Here is a 16,873-nt window from a genome sequence, read left to right on the forward strand (position 1 = left end):
CAAAAAACCTACTTTGTCAAAACACACAAATAAACTACTTGGCAACAGCTCCCTTATAGATTTTTAACCATAAAAATCCAGTAATATTACCCAAGGCAAAAACAACTGCTACTTTAGTAAAGCATACCACACAACTTCTCAATCTCTCCCACTCAAACAAAGCAAGAACAATACATTTCTTGTTGTTACACATACATATAGTCTGTCTTGATTTTTTGCACTGCTTTAATGTTTCTTGCCTCATGTTTGACCTTTTGAACAGGTTTTTAACCCTAGAATGGGTATGGATGCTCTTCAGATTTATCCAATCAGCCAGGCTAATGCCAATCAGCGTGCAGGTCGAGCTGGGCGAACAGGTCCAGGCCAATGTTTTAGGTAACTACAAGTAATTTTCTGTATTTCTGTTAAGTGCATTTCCAGCTCCTTGAAAGATATCCAGTGACTACGACTGCATTGTGCACACTTGTGAATGCTGGATGATGCCCACTCACAATTGTTTAGCCTGCCAACATCCATATAGAAGCATAGAAATGAGAGCCTGAGTTAGGTACCAGAGTCTTTGGTTGGTAGAAATCAACCTCTTCAGAGTAGAAGAAAGTTGGTGAGGCAGGGCAGAAAACCTTTTCAAGTTCTTTTTATTTCAAATAAGTTCTTTTAATAGAATAAAGCTATAATTAAAACTAACAATTTTGTTCAATTATTTAACGACATAAGTAATGATGGTATAAACTAAAGAGAATGGAAAACTCTTCTCAAAAATGTTTTACTAGTACTCCGCTCTCCCAAATTAACATTTTGTTGAGACCACTGCCCTCTAAGTTTGACCTTTATGACCTGCTTAATACTGAAGTTTAAAAAGAAGTTTGTTCTGATCTACTAAGGTGCAGAATAGTTTTGTAATTGACAAATTGTCCTATGAACGTTACAGAAATAGAAAGCAATCTTTTTACTTTTGCTTAAAACTTCCAGTATTAATATAGACCTCAAACTGAATGGACTGAAAACATGATTTTATATGGATCAGTTTAATTTTATGAACATTATTAAATTTGACCATAAAGAACTGTGAAGTCATACAGCTATAAATTATATAAGTTGTGTAAAACAACATTTCAAGGTATGAATAAAGAGATGTACATTCACTTCCCTTGATATAATAGATTGGTTTATTAAATTATGCAGGTTGTACACGCAAAGTGCATATAAAAATGAGATGCTGACCACCACTGTTCCTGAGATTCAGCGGACGAACTTAGCTAATGTGGTACTGCTGCTTAAATCACTGGGTGTGCAAGACCTACTCCAGTTCCACTTTATGGACCCACCACCTGAAGATAACATGCTGAATTCTATGTACCAACTCTGGATCCTGGGTGCCCTTGACAACACAGGTAACTGGAGGAGTGTGTTTAGAGTAAAAACAGAAAATGCCAGAAAAACTTAGCAGGTCTGACAGCATCTGTAGAGAGATAAACAGAGTTAACGTTTTGAGTCCGTTTGACTCTTTCGAGCTTATTTGGAAGCGTATTTAGAAGTTTTTTCTGAACCTAACATTTTGCATACAGGGATAAAATGTTAGAATTGTATCGCTTTCAACTTTTGAAAAAGAAATATTGTCAGTCAAATTACTCCAAATACTCTTCAGGCCCTACATCATAAAAAAAGTAAAGGATAATGAAAGACCATTCAGTCCATCAAGGCTGGTTTTATAAATCTGCAGATGGCCCATCCCGGCATCCAACTACATTTTGAATGCCCATAATGCCACTGACTTGTCAGCCTCACCTGGTACAAAATCCCAAATGATTATTGTCCTTTGAATAAACAAGTGTGTGTGTTGCTATTATATATTGAGTTGGGTAGACAATGACGAACTCCAGGCTTGGGATCAACAGGTCTTCCTAAGGGCTTCAAACAACATGCATTGGCTTCAGCCAAAGGTCCAAAGGAATCTAGCTACAAATGGGTTGAATACGGGCTAGTCTACAATCAATCAAAAGGGTCTAACTGATTATTTTTTAAACTTTGGTGACAGTGCCAAAGTTGCATTTATTTCTCCCAAATTACCGTAAGGTTGTTGATAGGTTGGCTTTTTACTTACTGTAGTCCTGTGGTGATAGTGCTCCCAAATGCACAGGTAGAGAATTACAGGGGTTTGACCCAGGGATGAAGAAGGAAAGACAACATATCTAGTGTGTAATTTGGAAAGCAACTCTGATATCATGATGTGCATATGATCTTGCTGCATTTGTCCTTGGTGAAAAAAGCTGGAAAATGTGTTAAAATAAGTTTAAGTGAGTTACTGCAGTGCATCCTGCAGCTACTGAACTGGTGACAGAGAAGTTAGATACTAAGTCCAGTGGCATGAGGCACAAATTAAGAATGCAGAGTTTCTTGAGTGCAACTGTAGCTGCACCTATGCAGTTGCATGATGAGAATTCCATTGCACTCATGATCTGAGCACTTTCGCTGGTGCAGAAAATTTGAGGGATCAGAAGATGAACTCGCTCATCCCAGATTGGCCAACTTCTGATGTATTGAGTGGTGTTTGATGTATCCCTAACTGAATCAGGAACTGAGCGAAGGAAACTCAAATCTACATCTGTTCCTGCTGTGGCCAACAGTGAGTGCTACTGCATTGTCCAATCAACTTATTTTTCAATATTTTATATTTTAATTATTAGAACAGTAAATGTCTTAACTAAAGAGATTATGTAATCAATCTTTTGATCTGGTCAATCTATTTTAGACCCATTAGGAACAAATGAAAGTCACTAGTTTTAATATTCCATAATATCCTCAATGCTTTTTGGATTTTGTGTTGTCTCTGTAGGCAGCCTGACTCCAACTGGAAGGATGATGGTAGAATTCCCATTAGACCCTGCACTCTCAAAGATGTTGATAGTATCATGTGACATGAGCTGCAGTGCTGATGTCCTCATCATTGTTTCCATGCTTTCAGTGCCTGCAATCTTCTATCGACCAAAGGTATGTGTGAGGCTTATTTGCTGAGATTTTATTTGTACTATGATTAATAGTGATGACCAGGATTGCAAGTGTCACAGTGTTGCTTTTAACACTGCACTATTAACATTTCTGATTTTTAAAATCAAAATAGAATTATTATTGACTCAGTGGTGTTATTCTCTCCCCCTTCCTGTAGTTGAACTGTGTGGACTCTATAGAACAATGGTCCAAAATGTTATGATTCTGATCAGGAACTCAGCTGTGTAGCTGCAGACTTTGCATCATTCTATGGTACTGCAGATTGCAGAATTCCTTAAAGTAAACCTTTAGCAAGATGTTTGTTAGGATTGTGGCATTCAACAAAAAGCTGGGGATAATACTGCCTTGGGGAAATATTCTATGCATCAGATTAAGGGACAGAAAGTGAGGTGCAGTCAGATGGATTATTTGATACTTAAGACATATTAATTTTTGTTCTAATGGAAGCTCCCATATGATTTCATTGCATAAATAGGGCTACCATTCTGTTAAAGTCATGTTAAAATATGACAAACAATGAAGTACCATATCACAACATATTTTCTGTCAGTTTTATTGAAAATTTATTGCACTATTCAACTCTAATGTTGATATTTAACCAAAGCAAAGGAGTAGAAAATGGTTTGAGTTTTTGGGTTAAAGTTGCTGAAATATAAAGCATCTTTTACAAGTCAGCCTGGCTTGCATAAAGATGTTGAAATTTCCTGCAATAATATGGAAATATGAAGGGAGAGGAGTGAAATGCTCCTCATTATCCAAGAAATGATACGTCAGTGAGGATCATATTTTGGCAGCTGTGCATGTTAACGTCTGGCAGGAGGACCAAACATAGTTGAACTGTGTAATGACTGCCGAAAACTCAGATTTCCACCAATACAAGTTCAGTCAATGCAATGAAAAAGAAAGTTCATGGAATCTAGACATCAGAGCCATTCTCTGTGCTATTCTTTTAACCACCCTGTAACATCTGAAACATTGAGAATCACAACTGATGCAATTTCACCACAAATCAAACAGCATTATTGCCAAAAACTTAAACTTGAAAACAATACAGAGTGATTTAAATCATACAGTCACCTCTAGTTCGTCAGACTTGGTTGACTGCAGACAGATTGGATCTGATCTGATTAGGACCAATCCGCTTCCAGGGGAATTTCTCCTGTTGATGGTTTTACTCCTGACGGCACCATCTCTATGAGGGTTTTTATCCTAATTTTATACTTTGCATGGCAACTACTCTTGTGCTCAACCCATCTGAGTTATTTGATTTGGCATTCTGTGATTGGTTTGACTGCATAACAGCTGCTCTTGTGCCCAATCCCTTTGAATGACTTGATTAACAGTCCCTGGTTTCTGGAGTGCGTGGTATCATGTTTTGAGAATTTTCAACTCAGCTCCACAGCAAATTTAAATAAATCTAATAGCATATTCATACCAGTCTCACTGAGGTGCCTCTGTTAGTCCTTTAAGTGGCACCTTCAGAGTTATTGATATGTTTGTACACCGAGTCTTGATGATCCCGCACACTATACAATATATATTAATAACTTAGGCGAGGGAAGTGAATATACTAACGCCAAGTTTGCAGATGACACAAAAATAGGTGGGAAGGCAAGTGGCAAGGATGATACAAAGAGTCTACAGAGGGACATGGACAGGTTAAGTGAGTGGGCAAAAATTTGGCAGATGGAATATAATGTGGGAAAATGTGAGGTTATGCACTTTGGCAGGAAGAATAGAGGAGCTGAATATTAAATAAATGGAGAGAGCGGAAGCAGAGAGGGATTTGGGAGTCCTCGTGCATGAATCCCAAAAAACTAACAGGCAAGTTCAGCAGATAATAGGGAAGGCAAATGGAATATTGGCCTTTAATTCAAAGGGAATGGAGTATAAAAATAAGGAAGTCTTGCCAAAACTATACAAGACACTAGTTAGACCACACCTAGAATACTATGGACAGTTTTGGTCCCCTTTTCTAAGGAAAGATATATTGGCATTGGAGGCAGTTCACCAGGTTGTTTCTGGGTATGGAGGGATTTTCTTATGAGGAGAGGTTGAGTAGGTTGAGCCTGTACTCATTGGAGTTTATAAGAATGAGAGGTGACCTTATTGAAACATACAAGATTTTTAGGTGGCTTGACAGGGTAAATGCAGAGAGGTTGTTTCCCCTTGTGGGAGAATCAAGGACCAGAGGACATAGTCTCAGAGTAAGGGTTGTCCATTTAAGACAGAGATGGGGAGGAATTTCTTCTCTCAGAGGACAGTAAATCTGTGGAATTCTTTACCGCAGAGAGCTGTAGATGCTGGGTTGTTAAGTATATTCAAGGCTGAGATGGACAGATATTTAATCAGTAAGGGAATCAATGGTTATGGGGAAAAGGCAGGAAAGTAGAGTTGAAGATTATCAGATCAGCTATGATCTCATTGAATGGCGGAGCAGACTCAATGGACCAAATGGCCTACTTCTGCTCCTACATCTTATGGTCATTATCTTAGCCCTACGCTTCTTCACCCACCCAGCCAGATCAATCAGTAGTTATGCCACCATTACCGATAGGACCAGCGCCAAGACATGAGAAATGATCCGTACCAAGGAATGAAGTTACATTCATACTCTAATTCCAAATTTCAGACCGGAAAGGATTCAGAATTCAGATTGTTAATACGAGTTCTGGTTAACTCCATATGCTGTTGAAGTTGACAATAGTGTTTCCTAGTCAGACCAATATCGTTTCGAAGTGCAGCAGGTGTTCTGGGAGAGGGGGTGTTTCGTAACAAAATTTGGTAACATTTTTGTACAGATCAATCTTGATCTTATTAGTAACCCGATCATGTTGGTGGATATTGATTAACTCTTGAACACAAAATTGAACAGGTTTTAGTGGAGTAACCAGAAAGTACTAAATTTGGCTGGGCAGATAATATCCCCAGAATGGTATTGTTTCTCATTTGTCGTTACACAATATTCCCCTGCACCTTGATATGCAGATTGGATATGCACTAGTATTCCTGCAACACTTTTACAGTACAGTTAATATCATGCTCTGTAATATATCATGTCTCAAGATCCTATGGGGACAGACAGTAGTCTGCCAATGCCTTTTATAACCATGGATCTTGGTTCCTGTCAATATATCACCATTGATTACGAGGAAGTGTGGTGTTGACTGTACTTCACTTGCATGTTCCCCCGTATTACTCCAGCGTTCTCTCAATGGTACACGAGGGTGAGGTTCTCCTCTTTCAGAACCATGGGAAAGTACAAGATCCCCAAAGTATTCCCAAATGGTCCTAAATGACATAGCTGCTAGACTGCGTCTGCAGCAGGTGGTGAAGGAACCAACAAGAGGGAAAAACTTACTTGACCTCATCCTCATCAACCTGCCTGCCGCAGATGCATCTGTCCATGATAGTATCGGTAGGAGTGACCACTGCCCAGTCATTGTGGAGATGAAGTCCCACCTTCGCATACCCTCCATCTTGTGTGTATTGCTACCGTGCTAAATGGGATAGATTTCGAACAGATCTAGCAACTCAGGACAGGGCATCCATGAGGCACTGTGGGCCATCAGCAGCAGCAGAATTGTACTCAAACACAATCTGAAACCTTATGGCCTGGCAGATTCCCCCACTCTACTATTAACATCAAGGCAGGGGATCAATCCTGGTTCAATGAAGGGTGCAGGAGGGCATGCCAGGAGTAGCACCAGGCATACCTAAAAATGAGGCGTCAACCTGGTGAAGCTATAACACAGGACTATTTGCATGCCAAACAACATAAGCAGCAAGTGATAGATAAAGCTTAGCGATTCCACAACCAAACGGATCAGATCTAAGCTTTGCAGTCCTGCCACATCCAGTCATGAATGATGGTGGACTATTAAACAACTCACCAGAGGAGGAGGCTCCACAAATATCCCCATCCTCAATGATGCAGTAACCCAGCACAGCAGTGCAAAAGATAAGGCTGAAGCATTTGCTAGAATCATCAGCCAGAAGTGCTGAGTGGATGATCCATCCCAGCCTCCTCCGGAGGTCCCCAGCATCACAGATGCCCGCCTTCAGCCAATTCACTCCACATGATACCAAGAAACGGCTGAAGGTACTGGATACTGCAAAGACTATGGGCCCAGGCAATATTCCGGCAATAGTAAAGAAGACTTGTGCTCCAGAACTTGCCACATCCCTAGCCAAGGTGTTGCAGTACAGCCGCAATGCTGGTATCAACCCGGCTATGTGGAAACAGATATGTCTTGTACACATAAAGCAGGACAAATCCAACCTGGCCAATTACCGCCCCATCAGTCTACTCTCGATCATCAGTAAAGTAATGGAAGGGATCATCAACAGTGCTGTCAAGTGGCACTGGCTTAGCAAAAACCTGCTCACTGACACCCAGTTTGGGTTCCCCAGGGCCTCTCGGCTCCTGACCTCATTACAGCCTTAGTTCAAACTTGGATAAAAGAGCTGAACACCCGAGGTGAAGTGAGAGTGACTGCCCTTGACATCATGGCAGCATTTGACAGAGTATGGCATCAAGGAGCCCTAGCAAAACTGGAGCCAATGAGAATCAAGGGGAAAGCTCTCCGCTGATTGGAGTCATGCCGAGCACAAAAGAAGATGGTGTGGTTGTTGGAGTTCACTCATCTCAGCCCCAGGACATACCTGCAGGAGTTCCTCAGGGTAGTGTCCTGGGTCCACCCATCTTCAGCTGCCTCATCAATGACTTTCCTTCCAACATGTTTGCAGATAATTGCACAATGTTCAGCACCATTCGCGACTCCTCAGATACTGAAGCAGTCCATGTCCAAATGAAGCAAGACCTGGACAATATCCAGGGTTGGGCTGACAAGTGGCAAGTAGCATTCGTGCCACACAAACGTCAGGCAATGACCATCTTCAACAAGAGAGAATCCAATCATCGCCCCTTGATGTTCAATGGTGTGACCATTACTGAGTCCCCTGCTATCAACATCCTGGGGGTTACCATTGACCAGAAACTGAACTGGGCTAGCCATATAAATACTGTGGCTACAAGAGTAGGTCAGAGGCTAGGAATTGTGAGACGAGTAATTCACCTTCTGACTTCCCAAATCCTGTCCACCATTTACAAGGCACAAGTCAGGAGTGTGGTGGAATATTCCCCACTTGCCTGGATGAGTGCAGCTTCCGCAACAATGAAGAAGCTGGACACCGTCCAGGACAAAGCAGTCCACTCGATTGGCACCACAGCCACAAATATTCACTCCCTCAACCACCGACAGAGTAGCAGCAGTGTGTACCATCTACAAGATGCACTGCAGGAATTCACCAAGGCTCCTTCGACAGCATCTTCCAAATCCACAACCACTACCCCCTAGAAGGACAAGGGCAGCAGATAGATGGAAACACCAGCACCTGGAGGTTCACCTCCAAGTCACTCACCATCCTGACTTGGAAATATATCGCCGTTCCTTCACTGTCGCTGGGTCAAAATCCTGGAACTCCCTTCCTAAAAACACTGTGGGTGTACCTACACACACGGACTGCAATGATTCAAGAAGACGGCTCACCACCACCTCAAGGGCAACTAGGGATGGGTAATAAATGCTGGCCCAGTCAGCGAAGCCCACATCCCATGAATGATTAGAAAAAAAATTAGAAGCTGACGCGCATTCCCGTTTTACCAGGTAGATCTGTGTCAGTTTCCTTTACTTGTATGTAGAAGTGTTACTGTGATACCTCGCCATGGCAGTCAGGTGGTGTATCTGTCCACAAGGGAATTTTCTCCTCCTCAACCAATCTTAAGTTTTCCTGTGTTTGCTGTACTAACTAGGATCATGCATAGATCAATTTGTGCTGCCTCGGTGGACGCATTCCAGCCTTCTGTAATCAGAACATTAATTTTTGATGCATGATCTACCAATTGTGTTACTATATCTGGTAAAATGTATAGTCATAACTTGATCCTCACGAAGTCCTTGATCCTGGTTGGTATTCATATCCTGTAATATCCATTTCATTTGTGACTTAATATCCCTCATTTTCTTCACGGCTGTTAAATCCATGCTATTAACCAGGACAACCCCATTTCTCACAATGTGGCCATGTCTTTTACATTGGAACTTGTCATCTTTTCCCAAATGTGAGTACACTGAATCATCACTATGGGCCCGTAACTATCACTGTTTCAGGTCCAAAAATCTTGCGCCACTTCCTGCGTTAAGGCTTCCATCAGCCGCTGAGTTTCCCTTTTGCAAAACTGCAGCAGCCCCAAATCAGTGAGGTTCTACATGACAGGGATTATCTCATGATGAACATTACGATACAACACCAGACGGGTGGAGACAGCGACCAAACCATTCACTGTTCCTCGAGTTGAGGTGTGACATAATTGATCCTTGGGACCTGTTTCCCTGGGAAGTGGTTGTTTAGGTTGGGTTCGGATATTTAGCCCCTCTGGGCTAACAGTTACGCTACGACCATCTGCAAAAATCTTCACTCATGCACAGACCCCTTTGTCCTCTGCCCAAACTTTCCTCTAACAAAACACCTGTCTGTTTTCCCTCAACGAGTTTACCATTCCTATCATCGTAACTTTGGTGTTCAGTTACTTCAATCTTACCGCAACCGAGCCTTGCTTGCCCACACAATACACAATCAGTGCCCCACGCATATTACCGTCAATGCATGCAGTGACCTGTTTAAGCATGAGTCATAGGCCCAAGTGGTGTCATTACTCTCGACAGAGGCCTGCAGGGTGTCCACCCTCCATCCCGGTCTTCATAGACAACAGGAATTTCCTCTAGATTTCCCTTTTTCTTATCCTTTTGAGAAATATCTCTTGGTCCAATATCTAGGCTTGGGCTGATAACTGGCAAATAACATGCGTGCCAGACAAGTGCCAGGCAATGACCATCTCCAACAAGAGAGAATCTAACCATCGCTCCTTGATGTTCAATGGCATTACTATCACTGAATCCCTCACTGTCAACATCCTGGGGGTTACTAATGACCAGAAACTGAACTGGACTAGCCATATAAATACTGTGGCTATAGGAGCAGGTCAGAGGCTAGGAATCATGCAACAGGTAGCTCACCTCCTGACTCCCAAAAGTCTGTCGTCCATCTACAAAGCTCAAGTCAGGAGTGTGATGGAATACTCTCCACTTGCCTGGATGAGTGCAGCTCCCACAGCACTCAAGAAGCTTGATACTCTACAGGACAAACGGTCTGCTTGATTGGCACCACATCTGCAAACATTCGCTCCCTCCACCACCGACGCACAGTAGCAGCAGTGTGTACCATCTACAAGATGCACTGCAGGAATTCACCAAGGCTCCTTGGACAGCACCTTCCAATCCCATGACCTCTATCATCTAGAAGGACAAGGGCAGCAGATAGATAGGAATACTGTTATGACAATGAAGTTGGTGTAGCGGAGTTATTTAAAATTCCCAGAGGGAAACTTTAAACAACTGTCATAACCTATAATTTTAAGTGTCATGTTTGAGATGCAACTCTAAATTCAGGAATCAGATGACCAGTTCTCAAGATTTTACATTAAACTAAATGAAACATTTTATTAATGCACACAGCTTATAATATATATATATATATATATATATATATACACATGGCTACAACTTACTACTATCATAACTTCTAACAAATTCCCAAACTAATCCCCATTAAGGCCACAGCAACCCATAGACTTAACAGGACACCAGGCAAAGCATTTTTACCGTACAAATTCAAAATGAGGTTCTTTTCACTTTGGTTCCTGTGGAGCCAGTTGGAGGCTTACAGCTGCCTTTTCATCTCACATTGCTTCTCCTCTGCACACCCGAAAACTGCTAAAGTTAAAACTACCACCCCCATTGAATGTAAATTCTCATTGTATCACTAGCTACTTTGAACTCTGCCTTCTAACAATGAAACGCCTTTCATAGTACCAGTTTTATTAGTAATATAAACATATTACTTGATATCTGCTAGATAGGCATCAGTTTTCACTCCACTTCTTGAATGCGCTATTCAAAAAATTGCAAATGCACTCTACCTCTCTGTTTACAGCTCAAAACTTGTACATATCAAAGCACCCAGACAAGCTGGCTTTAATCCAATTAAGACACACCCATAGACTAAACCTCTATTTTAAAGAAAAATATTTTCCAGTAATATTATATACATTAATAGCTTCATGACAAACACTACCACCTGGAAGTTCACCTCAAAGTCCCTTTGCCATCCTGACTTGAAAATATATCACTGTTCCTTCACTGTCACTGGGTCAAAATCCTGGAAGTCCCTTCCTAACAGCACTGTGGGTGTACCTACACCACACGGACTATGGCGGTTCAAGAGGGCAGCTCACCACCACCTTCTCAATGGCAACTAGGGATGGGCAGTAAATGCTGGCCCAGCCAGCGAAGCCCTGTGACTGTATGGACCAGAACCTGTTAGAAATGTCCAGCACCATGAAAAGCTGAGTGCTACTAGGTTTAGTTGCGATCAAATCTGCCACTGCTTCAACAGTGATTGCACATGCAGACTTTTTCTATTCAATGTGCGATAGTCAATGATCGTTTTCTGTGACCTGTATGGTTTCTTCACCAGCCAGATAGAATTCATATGAGTCAGTATGGGTTGCTAGAACTCCTGTTCTACCAGGGACGTTATTTGCCCTCACAGGGTCCCGCTCATCTTCCAGTAGGTAGATATACTGCTTCTGTGGTTGCACTTTCACTTCCGCAGTCGTGCTTGTGCGAGGTGAATGCTTCATTGTTTTGACAAAGTATGTCTTGGAACACTGGTGCTTTATCCCATAATTTTTCTCAATCAAATCCTCCCTACTGTGCAGACGGCACACACCATCTCATTTTTCTTTGCTGTATCACCCAGACACTCCTCTCACTTACCTCCTCTGCACTGCTCCACAAGCAGCTACTATCCATGTCTGATATTATATTGTGCGCCAATGTCCAATCGGATTCCAAAACACCTACTCTAGGCTGACCCCGTCTAAGGAGGAAACATTTCCATTCAGTTTTCAAGACCTCACCTGTAAATCTAGAGGTTTAAATACATCCGCTGCTTGTTCATGCCAAGTCAATCCCTTCAGTACAAACAGGGTCTTTCTTGACCAAGGTGAATGCACTGGGTCCAGGGTATCTACCTTTGTACAAGAAGCCTCCATATCCACCAGGTAACACCCCTATTTCCCTCTGCCCAGACACAAGGTTGGCCCCATTCATCATACTTAAGCGAGCACAAATAGCCAGGCTGTGCACAGCCCACTCATTGGGAGTTCTGGATCTTTATCATACCCCCTCTCTGGGTAGCAGTATGTATGATGCCTGACACTGCCACCTTCTGGAGTGCCTTTACTAAAGTTTTCATCATCTTATTCCCAAAGGATTGCTTGGGCTGGAACTTTTCCTGTGCTCCCTTCTTTCATTATTTTACACTGTCGAGCAAAATGGCCAACTCCCTTGCAGTTATAACTCTCGTACCTCTTTGAGGCTGAATGTTTTTCTTTTCCTGTTTCCAACGCTTATCCTGGATGTCATCCGTTGGGGGCCCTTTGACTTCATGTAATTTCCCTTTTGTCTTTGCTGCATCCCCAGCCTTTTTCTTTACCTCAAAATGACCTCCTGCCTCAAAAATGAGGGTCACCCTCCATTACATTCCCTAATCAGTTTGGTCCCCAGTCAGGTCTTGAATTGGGCACTGAACTGGGTCTTGATGACTGGAAGACTTTTTGATATCAATGTTGGCAGGCAATGTCTGCGAGGCTCCCATCAAGTCTATCTCCGTTCAAATCTGCACTTTGGTTCCATTCATAAACGGGCCATATTCAGTTCACGAGTGCTTCTGGGGGCTTCCCTGGATTCTGTTTCATATTGCTCTCTTATTCATATGGGCCCCACAGTATGCCCAAGGCCCTGCAAAATTGCATTCCTTATGGCCTCCAAATTCCACCCTTCTCGCTGAACCGTTCTTTATACACCATTAAGTATCTCTGGCTTCAGGGCTGCCAACAACACTTTTACATGTTCTGCATCAATACAGGCATTTACTCTGTTTTTCCGATGCAAACGTGATTGGAGTGTCGTCTCCTTTTCCCAAATTTGTGACATCCCTCACCACGTCAGCTAATTATTTGTTTGTTAGTTTGTTAGTAAAGGGAACCTGATACCTACTTTGTAAGACACACTGATTCTGTTGGCCAACCAAGCACTTTTTCTGTCTCATAGGAGCCATCATCACTGAGGAGACATCAGCTGGAGGATGTGGGGCCTGGGCCAGGGTTGGCAGTTGCTGAATTAAGGCGTGTCATCAGGACTCTGCGTCTTCCAGTCCCATCAAGCAAAAAGTGTTCCTTGTCATACTCAGCTGTTGTTTCAATTCCTTTGTTTGGGCTTAACAGTGCAGATGACTCATGGGCCTTGTGTGACTCCTTTCACAAAACCCTAAATGCAGCTTTCATGTCTTGTATCTCTCTCTCAGCCCTTTCTGCTCTCTCCTCAGCATACTTAAAAATGTTATATTTTTGTTGATAGTCCGTCAACTGTGTTTGAAACATAATTTGGTACGCTGTTTTCACTATAACTCCACAATTTCTTCCTCTCCTCCTGCAGTTGCCCCTTAAGGCAGTTAACTACCACCTTCCTATCACAAGCCTTCTTTTGTAGTTCTGCCTTTTCTGACTCCAGTTGCCTCATCCTTTTCTCCTGATTCTACAATTGAGCTATGTAAGCCGTAAACCATACAACTTTCATTAAGGCTGCGTTTATTTGTGCTGCAACATTAGGGGGAGCACTTTTTATACATGCACAGAGGCAGTGTCAATTGCAGAAAGTGAGAGATGCTTTCAAGTGCAGCTGGTGTTTTATAACTCATTTTATCATTTGCAACTAGATAGACAGTCTTAATTAAGTTTTGAGATGCAAACTGAAACCTGTTATTAAGGAGTAAATTAAAACAGAATCATGTTAGGATTGACTGCTCCCCAAAATGTTCTGTTCATTTGACAGTCATTATTATTAAAATTCTCATCAGAAATACATTGGGATATTGCTTCAATGGGAATTTTTGCAGATGCTATCAAAAAGCCTTTGAGAAGCATCAAAATGTATGGACTTACTCCGTCTTGCATTATTTATTAGCGTTTACTATTTTCTACAAATGAAGGTATTCTTCAGTAGCTGGGCTCTCCAGGGAAGCCCCTGTTCACACTTAATAATTCTTGTACTTGCCTTTATTCACCACAATTGTTCAGTGTTTTGAATAAAAAATAAATAAATATTAAATAAAAAAAATCATTGCCTAATGTGGGGCTCGAGACAATGGCTCTGGATTTAAGAGCCCCATCAGCTATCAAATGAGCTAGCCAGGCTATTAGGATTTTCTACCCCTGCCATCGATCAGATAGGCATCAGGATCACTTGTGCATGTGGCGGTGGCCGCATCACAGGCTGTGTGTGCATGCGGAACAATCCGCCCACCAGAGTGGTGGCAGGGTCAGTTATGCATGTGCCTGGCAGCTGCAGTGCGCATGTGCCTCTGTTCTTGATGCCTTTCAGGTCAGCAGCTAGAGTTACAGTGTTTCATTAAACATGACTTTTTGAGTGAACTCATTGTCCACTCCCTGGCCTTCTCCATCGAGTTTTTGCTCCTAGTTATTTCTGATGCAAAGTTCTGAAGTCTTGATTTTCCCTGTTACATACTTCCTAAGTAAATCATTACCCTTAGTTTTACCCTTTACCTCTGATTGGCCCATTGTGTCAATTTACTCAATCTCTTGGCTGAAGCTCATCCATTTGTAACATCTGAAAGATTGAGAATGACAACTGACACAGTTTCACCACAAATCCAACAGCATTATTGCCAAAAACTTAAATTTGAAAACAGTACAGAGTGATTTAAAATATACACTTACCCCTTAGCTAGTCAGACTAGGTTGACTGCAAGCCAATTGGATCCAATCTGAGTAGGATTGATCTGCTTCCAGCAGGACTTCTGTTGATGGTCTCGCTCCCAATGATGCCATCTTGTTGAGGATTTTTAGCCTGATTTTATACTTTGGCTGTTTTGGCAACTGCTTTTGTGCTCAATCCCTCTGAGCCACTCAGTTGGCAGCCTCTGGTTTTTGAAGTGCATGGTAACATGCTTTGAGAATTGTCAGCTCAATTCCACATCAAATTTAAAGCATATTCTTAAAATCCTCTGGGATAGTCTCACCACCTTCAAAATGTTCATTTTGATGCATTTTTGCATCTTCAACGTAGACAGGGGTGGATGAGATTTTTGTTTTCTTTACTGCCTTTTGAAAAGGGAAAGTCTGTGTATAAAACTAATATCTTAGCTGTCTAAATCTACAGATGTGCTCATTATGGTATTTGTTTTAAAATTACAGGGTCGAGAGGAAGAGAGTGATCAAATGAGAGAGAAGTTTGCTGTACCAGAAAGTGACCATTTGACATACCTTAATGTTTATCTGCAGTGGAAGAATAACAACTACTCTACCATCTGGTCTAACGAGCACTTTATTCATGCCAAGGCTATGAGAAAGGTAATATAGCAGTTAAGTTGCTGCACCATTAACTTTTTCATTGATGTGCCCATTAGTGTTTCGATTTAAGTGCTTGTTATTTCAGTAACCAGATAAATTCATTAAGTGAGATACCAGATCTATTCTTTTTGTTTGTGCAAAAGGTTAGGACCTAATTGGTCTTTACCAAGGAGTTAGATGCTACCCAGGCTATGGTGACAGACAAGGAAACTCTGTCACTAAAAAAGTTCAGAATTGATAAGGAGAAAGTGTTGAATAGACTGTCGGCACTTAAAGTTGACAAGGCATCAGGACCAGATGAAATGCATTCATGGATATTGAAGGAAGTAAGAGTAGAAATTGCAGGGGCACTGTCCATAATCTTTCAGTCTTCCCTAGACTCAGGTGGTGCCAGAGGACTGGAGAATTGCAAACATTACTTCCTTGTTCAAAAAAGGTTGTAAAGATAAGCCCAGCAATTAGAGACCAGTCAGTTTAACTTCAGTGGTGGGAAAGACTCTAGAAACAATTATCCTGTATAGAATTAGTAGTCACATGGAAAAATATGGGCTGATGAGAAAGAGCCAGCATGGATTTCTAAAGGGGAAATCGTGTTTAACTAACTTGCTAGAGTTTTTTGAAGAGGTAACAAAAAAGGTCGATGAGGGTAATGCTGTTGATGTGGTGTACATGGACTTTGAAAAGACATTTGACACAGTATCACACAAACGACTTGTGAGATAAGTTATTGCTCATGGAATAAAAGGGACAGTAGCAACGTGGATACAAAATTTGCTGAAAAATAGGAAGCAGAGAGTAAAGGTCAATGGATATTTTTTGGGCTGGAGGAAGGTTTATAATGGAGTTCCCCAGGGGTCAGTATTGGGACCCTTGCTGTTCCTGATGTATAGTAATGATCTAGATCTTGGTGTGCCGGGGACAGATGATACGAAGCTTGTGAACTGCAAGAAGGATGGTGTGGAACTTCAAGAGGACATAGACAAGTTGTTGGAGTAGGCAGATATGTAGCAGATGAAGTTCAATGCAGAGTAATGTGAGGTGATGCATTTTGGTAGGAAGAACATGGACAGACAATATAAAATAAGGGGTGAAATTTTGAAGGGGGTGCAGGAGCAGAAAGACTTGGGTGTATATATGCATAGATCATTGAAGGCGGCAGGACAGGTGGAGAGACCAGTTAATAAAGCATATAGTATCCTGGGCTTTATTAATAAGGGCAGAGAGTACAAGACCAAGGAGGTTATGCTGAAAAAGACACTCGTTAGACCTCAGCTGGAATATTGTGTACAGTTCCTTATTATATGAAGGATG

The 16,873-nt window shown here is 41.8% G+C and overlaps 1 protein-coding gene across 4 annotated transcripts in view; it reads left to right on the forward strand.

Moving 5' to 3' along the window:
• Window positions 1-16,873, forward strand: part of dhx38 (DEAH (Asp-Glu-Ala-His) box polypeptide 38) — a 144,522-nt gene that overhangs the window by 74,176 nt on the left and 53,473 nt on the right. For all 4 annotated transcript variants that reach the window (XM_041190904.1, XM_041190901.1, XM_041190905.1 and 1 more), the window contains 4 exons: window positions 263-375; window positions 1,183-1,391; window positions 2,834-2,988; window positions 15,407-15,562. In XM_041190904.1, coding sequence (XP_041046838.1) covers window positions 263-375; window positions 1,183-1,391; window positions 2,834-2,988; window positions 15,407-15,562 — 633 coding nt within the window. The remainder of the gene's footprint in view (window positions 1-262; window positions 376-1,182; window positions 1,392-2,833; window positions 2,989-15,406; window positions 15,563-16,873) is intronic.

Source organism: Carcharodon carcharias, chromosome 7, assembly GCF_017639515.1.
Source record: "Carcharodon carcharias isolate sCarCar2 chromosome 7, sCarCar2.pri, whole genome shotgun sequence".
NCBI lineage: Eukaryota > Metazoa > Chordata > Chondrichthyes > Lamniformes > Lamnidae > Carcharodon > Carcharodon carcharias.